At 37.1% G+C, this 7,250-nt stretch overlaps 1 protein-coding gene across 3 annotated transcripts in view; it reads right to left on the bottom strand.

The window, feature by feature from the left end:
* LOC109917877 (G/T mismatch-specific thymine DNA glycosylase-like) overlaps positions 1-7,250 on the bottom strand; it is a 21,291-nt gene continuing 14,041 nt past the window's right edge. For all 3 annotated transcript variants that reach the window (XM_048607882.1, XM_048607883.1, XM_048607884.1), the window contains 3 exons: positions 5,931-6,102; positions 2,331-2,459; positions 1-1,131 (listed from right to left, as the gene is read on the bottom strand). In XM_048607882.1, the coding sequence (XP_048463839.1) occupies positions 989-1,131; positions 2,331-2,459; positions 5,931-6,102 (444 nt within the window). In that variant the 3' untranslated portion in view covers positions 1-988. The remainder of the gene's footprint in view (positions 1,132-2,330; positions 2,460-5,930; positions 6,103-7,250) is intronic.

Here is a 7,250-nt window from a genome sequence, read left to right as displayed (position 1 = left end):
TTAATAAAAACACAAAGGGAGAATTTATTGCTAAAATATGAATTAAATTAGCAACATTGAGTTAAAAAATTAAAGTATTAAAGAACATCCATTCAAATGTAAAACATCATTTGTTAAACTTATTATTTTTGCAAATCCATAGCACCTTCTCACCCTTAAAGACACGAGAAAAAGGCTGAGTCTATGAAAAAAAAAATTTCATCTTGCTCAAGAGTTTCAATTTTCTAAGGAGAAGCAACATGCCCCCAATACTAACATTTCAAAACAAACTTAAAATAACGAATTAAAACTGCTTTGATTTTATTGTTGAATTTGCATAAGCCAATGGACACCTGGACCCATAATTAATATGGTTCTTTTTTCAAAAAAAAAAAAAAAAAAGCACCCCTTTGGTCAAATAAACCCAAGATTAAGGTGGTCTGAACTGACATGAAAGTGAAACTGCTATTAATAGTACCTGATGTGCACACATCCTGAGAAATGCAAATATTACAAGAACTTCAAATAAGCAAGGTCTTAAACAGCACTGTTTCAATCCAGTTTAATGGGTCATCAAGATTTCTGTTGAACTCCCACCGTTATTTTGACCAAAACTGATAATATTCTAACCTGTTGCTAACGTTAACAGAAGGAATTTCGGGATGGCTGAATAGCCTCATAATTGCAACACTTGAGCAAAAGAGAATCTAAACTAGCTAGAAACCCCAAATTAATTCCAGGAATAAAATGAGCACCTGATCATATTAAGTTAAAAACAAAACAAACCATATCTGGTTTCTTCTTTGATGTATAAATATTTTGGGCAGTTTTGCTCTAAAAGTTTAAGAATTCAGCTTTCTGACCTTTACTACATGATTAAGATTACATATAATTCTAGATAACAATAGGTAAAAAGATAAAACCTCTTCAGTTCAAAAACTGAGGTACAGTACTTTTAAGACTGCATTAAAACTGCAGTAACATTAAGTTATGCAAACCAGTCAATTCATTATGTGCTATTTTCTTCTTGAGACTCTGTGCAGTAATTGTTGATTGAAGGAATCTGATCAGCAAATGATTGGGTCATCCACTGGCCATCAGGAACTTGGCAAAACATTGAACCAGTGTTGAACTCGGAATTGCTGGATGCACCTGTAAAACAAATTTAGTCAAAGTAATTTGATATTTTCTGAAGTAAATCAGAAAACATACCGAGAATAAGTAGCGATGTACATAGAAATAAATGTGACTATAGTCAAAAAATATTGAAGTGGAGGATGTAAAATCAACATGATATCATTTAATATTGAAATTACAAAAATCAGTAACATTATAAACTTTTCAATATCATACAATCTTTCAAGACAAACATCAGGAAACCATCTGGAGTCATCACGGAATTCATTAAGTTCTGCACTATATTTTTAACTATAAATTACCAAAAGAACTGCTAGATGAAAAAATACCAAAGGTCCTCCAGCTTGACTACTTTTGTTTCCATGATACAACCATGATAGAGATTAATCAAAAATTAGTTAGCAATCCTTTAAGCTAGTTTACAACAAATACAAAAGTAACAGATAAACAACCTCTGCTGTAAGTTTGGAAGCTATAAGGTCTAAAGTCATATGCCAACTGCACCCCCTGCTATTTACATGTTTTGTATTGAATTCCTCATCTCCTGTATTCCAAATGTTGTTTGCCGCAAGAGACGTGTTTAAAATTAAATGACACAATCTTTGCAGGAATTCTGTTCTACAGCCACTAAATTATCATTTCAGCAGAATTTTTGGTTTGAATATAACTCTTTCTTTAAATGCAGGCTGCATTTCTGGGATCTCTACTTTAGACAATCTAAAATTGCTTATTGGCCAAGTGTATCTAGTCACTCTACTCCCTCATAATAAAAATGATGCCTACATATTTTTAAGTAATGCAGACCTTAGCGCAAATTATATATGATAGAATACATCATCGCTTCAGGTTTTCATATCCTATAATCTTCAATTTTTTTCTAAAAAAGGGACAAATGGATCCTTGGGAGGGATTACCAGGCTACAAATACAAGGATCAACTAGTGGTTAGAAATCACAACAAAGATTGAATCCTTTCTCCAAAAATAATTTAATATACAAAATCTTTTTGTTCTACGAGTAAAATGAGAGTATGCGAAAGGGATAGCACTCTTCCTTCACTAACAATATTTTAATATGCCGAAGAGTTATATATTTCCTTATAGTAGTATCCTGCAGGTTACTATAAAGTTTAGCATTCGGTATACAAATTACATCAATATAAAATATAAAACACCATGATGGTTTACTCACAATGAAATCATTTTGCTCATTTACCTAGTTCAGTTGTAGCAAAACTGCACTGCCCATTGATTTCAGTGGATTTTTCAATGTATGAACCACCATAAGCAGCTTCATATCCAGGGTCATACTTTTCCTCTTTAATTGCCATTTTCTTGGCTTCCGCTAATGGAGAAATTAGAACATTGTACAGTAAAGTTTTTTTAACAATAATAAAAAAAATGACTATGAATTTAAAGACAAGTTTAATATACTACAACAACTTATGGACAAACCAAAACCTCAATCATTCTGGACAAATAAAACAGAAGACCAGGAATCAGCTTGCCCAATTAATTGGAATTCAACATTCCATTAGTGAAAACTGACAACAAATGAACTTTAACTTCTATAGAAACTGGCTATAAAGTTAAAATGGTTACAACAAGTAAGTTATGATAACGCTGCGTATTGCAATTATGGCTATTTGGGCATATTTTTCCTTGTTTAGTCATGGATAAGTGCCTGATTGACGGCAGATTTTCCCACAGACTGCATTAATTTAATAACCACTTACATCTATATTGGGCTTGCCCAACAGGTAGACCACATGTCACCATGCAGCCCAGCAAGGGGTTCACCATGGCCTGCCGAGCCTTTGTTCGAAATGTTCCAATTACATTTATCTGGATTTTTAACAGAGCTGCTCCTGCAATCAGAGGCCATTTTTCTCTTATCATGCTCTAGTTTACTAGAATGACTATCAGCAGTAAACACGGGAGAGGAATTACATGTAATTGCAGGAGCAAAGTGCAAAAACATGGGCTTTGAATCAGCCGGAGGCTGGGGGCTGTAGCGCAATGGGAACTGTGAGACACTGCCTTGTTTGGAATGAGCCTCAGGCTGCTGTGGGGTGGTGGGGCATGGGGGGTGCAAATATTAGTCAAACCTGTGCCTTAACAAAACAACATTAGCAGATGCTCATGTACTATTTGCTTGTCCATCATCCCAGGCAGCAAGTGACAGCGATAATTCTACTGATTCACGAGGAAATATTTCTACTGGTGGGACTGGTATTGGACATGTATTTTGTCACAAGGAATTCAATTAAAATATTCAAAGGCCCTAGTAAAGACAGTTTTTTTCAGCTGTTGGCATTTTGCTGGCACGTCAACTCTTCATTAGGCAACAGCAGCTTTCCAATCAGCAACATTGAGTGGAAGTATTAATTATCCAAAGAAGGACCATAGGTACATAAGGCAAGCCTCAAGACCCCTTGATGACTTCTGAGAGAGAGGGGAGACAGGGAGATCTTGATGAGGAAGAGAAGGCTGACTGTGTCTCATTCAATGAGCCATGTGCTCACCTGCCTGCTGGCTAGCTGCACACCAGCCAAACCCTAAGGTGATTACAGCAACACCACAGCCTAGGATAGCTGGCTGGGCAACTGAGTGACAGGTCAACTAATTGAGCGGCTGGGTGAGATTTAGTAAGGTACCTAACCAGTCTTCTCTTCCATCTCCCCATCTCCCAAAATGGCATCTACAAAGCATCGCCTATTATCTTAGACTTTGCCCCCTGAAATTCATATTTATGATGACCTCATCATTCTGAAATTTGCCTACCCACTCCCAAATGAGAGTAAAATTGTAATGTGGCCTCCCAAGCAATAAGGTTGGAACATGCTGATTTATATCCTTCAGCAAAGAAAAAGTCAGCTCTATCTAATTAAGATCTTTGTGTTACTGAAAGGAAGAGAGATTGAGCAGAATTGGCATATTTATTGAAGTTCTAGTTTTGAGCTTTTATTCGGGACATTGATTTTGATTCATCAGCTTCATGTTTAAATGGCAAAGATCTCTAATCGTATGAGTTAAGGTCACAGAATTAAGGTTTCCTATCATCTTAAAAAGGCTGATTTATTTCTTTTTTGTCAATCAGTTACATTTTGCAAAATTAGTCTAACCTAGTTTCAGATAGTGGATTTAAAGGATATAGAGAAAAAGGATTAACACTCTTTTCTGGCATGAATTCTCAATTATATTATACACCCATGCATACATCAGTGTGTGAATACATAATTACAATAGTCTTTAAATTTTCTTGAAAAGCAGAATGCAACAGAATTCACATGCAAAGATCTAAAGTTTGGAAGTTCAAAACTCCTTCCACAAGAATGGGATTTATTTCAGGGAATTCATTATTTTCAGGATATGCCATTATATATTGACAGGCTGTTGAGTGAATTTGTGCATTAGTAAACAGGTTATTAACTCCTAAAACTAGAATTATTTTCTCAAAGTCCTTAAAAATGACATTACAGGAGCTTACTGTATCTGGTCACATCATGTATTCTTCAAACGTGCTATGCTTTGTACTGGATGCGAGTATGAAGGGAATCCGGCAGAGGGGGTGGCGGGGGGTGGGGGGGGGTGGAGGGGAGCGGTGTGGGGTGGTCAGCCAACTGGAATATAAAATTAGCTTGAAGGTAGGAGACAGAGGGTGGTGGTATAGGGTTGTTTTTCAGACCGGAGGCCTCTGACCAGCAGTGTGCCGCAAGGATTGGTGCTGGGTCCATTGCTTTTCATCATTTATTTGGAGGTGAATAAAGGAAGAATGGTTATTAAGTTTGCAGATCGCACCAAAAGTGGTGGTGCAGTGGACAGTGATGATGACTATCTCACAGTACAATGGAACCCTGATCAGATGTGCCCAAGGGCCGAGCAGCTGCAGATGGAACTTAATTTAGGTAAACGTGAGGCGTTGCAGTTTGGTAAGGCAAACCAGGGCAGGACTTATACACCTAATGGTAAGGTCCTCGGGAGTATTGCCAAACAAAGAGACCTTGGGGTGCAGGTGCATAGTTCCTTGCAAGTGGAGTCACAGGAAGACAGGATGGCGAAGGCAGCATTTGGCAAGCTTGCCTTCATTGGTGAGGCCACTTTTAGAATACCATGTTAAGTTCTGGTTTCCCTGCTGTTGGACAGATGTTGTTAAACTTGAAAAGGTTCAGAAAAGATTGACAAGAATGTTGCTGGGATTGGAGAGTTTGAACTATAGATAGAGAATGACTAGGCTGGAGCTATTTTCCCTGGAACATCAAAGGCTGAGGGGTGACCTCAGGGGTTTATAAAATTATGAGGGACATGGATAGGGTGAATACCCAAGGTCTTTTTCCCTGGGTAGGGGAGTCCAAAACTGGAGGGCATAGGTTTAAGGTGAGAGGGGGAAGATTTAAAAGGGACCTGAGGGGCAACTTTTTCACACAGAGGGTGGTGCATGCATGGAAGAAACTGGCAGAGGTGGTGTAGACAGGTACAATTACAACATTCAAAAGGCTTCTGGATGGGTATAAGAATAGGAAGGGTTTAAAGGAATATGGGCCAAATCATGGCAAATGGGACTAGATCAGTTCAGGATATCTGGTCGGCATGGACAAATTAGACTGGTCTGTTTCTGTGCTGTATAAATCTATGTAAATACCTAGTTGCTGTGCAATTGAAAGTAGGACTGCAATCAATCTAAGCAAGTCAGCACCATCAACAAAATTTCACAAGTAGTTGGTAAATAGAAGAAATAAACTTTAAAAAAAGTTATAGACATCGGGTTGCTCTTAATAAAGACTTTTCATCTGAATTACAACTACAGGCTACTTACCTTGAGCTTTTTGCAAGTCAAATGAGTATTCTACTTCAGTGACCTCTGTAGGAGTTTTAATGCCCTTCAAGTGATTTCGTAGTTCTTTTAGCTTGATATAATAATGTACCTTGTCCTGGGCCCGAGGAAACTGCGCACACCTTGCACTTGAAGAAGGCATGACATAGACCACCTTGGAAGTAAAGTTAAAGCGATGTATTTATCTCTGTAGAAACTTCATCATCAGGAAAATGTAACAGCAAGAGGAAGACTTGTGCAGCCAGCATATTTGTGATGAAGGTGGCATTAACAGAAAAAATGAGAGTAATGATACTATAATATTTTTAAAAAATGGAGAACTCAAGACAAATCAAAGTCAGAGAATACAGAACTTAAAGGCAATTGGAAGGGTAGACAAAATTTAACTCAAATTTAGATAAGATACTTTGAAGAAAGACATAAACCCAACTTGTTCTGTGTTTCGTAATGAGCAAGTTCAATGATAGACTGGACAGTTAGACAACCAAAGGTGCTGTTTGAGTTGAGGAGAATGGAGGTTGGTAGACAAAAGGAATTAAAGAAGATTGTTTATTTACCCCCTCTATCCCAAATCAATCTGAAATTCCAGAGAAGCAGTTGATTCAGCACTTAATCTTGATTTATCACTGGCCAGGATAAGTTTATGGATCACCATGTTGGAAACTATTGTGAAAAGGAACAAATGTAATCTCGAAAAAAAATCACTGGGCTGAGACACCACAGATGATTCTTTTCAGCAAACTGAAGATCAGTTAAAGGAAAATTCAAGTTTCTGTTAAGGAAATAGATTCTTTGAACTAAAATAATGAAAACTGGCAATTGTAAAGACTGTGCTTTAAAAAATTTATAAACTGGGGGGAAAAAAATGGGTGTTTGGACAATGCTGTTGCAGCGAATGTACCAGGTGTATTCTTCACAACTCAAAGGTCAAAAGTAGAACATTGTGGTGTTCACTTGTTGGTTAAGTAAGGTCATGTAACTTTTAGCAAAGTAGATTTGAAACTTTTGAGAGACAAACTGATGTCAAGTACTTTTGATCTGAAAGGTTTCCTTGCAAAAACCTTTTGGATATTTAAGTTGTAGACCGCCAAAAAGCCTGCAAGAAAGACAAATCTCTTTCTTTCTTGTTCTATGAAACAACACTCAGATTCTGAAAATAACTTTTCATTCAAATAATGGCTATAGGTCCAAATGACTGACTACCAAACTAAGGATCTGCAAACGTCCTACAATCAACAATATGATTCATCACCAAAAAAAAAATTAGATGTTTATAAAATCATGAGCGGCATGGATAAGGTC

The sequence above is a fragment of the Rhincodon typus genome, chromosome 18, assembly GCF_021869965.1.
Source record: "Rhincodon typus isolate 14 chromosome 18, sRhiTyp1.1, whole genome shotgun sequence".
Classification (NCBI taxonomy): domain Eukaryota; kingdom Metazoa; phylum Chordata; class Chondrichthyes; order Orectolobiformes; family Rhincodontidae; genus Rhincodon; species Rhincodon typus.
This window is presented reverse-complemented; position numbering and strand designations above follow the sequence as displayed.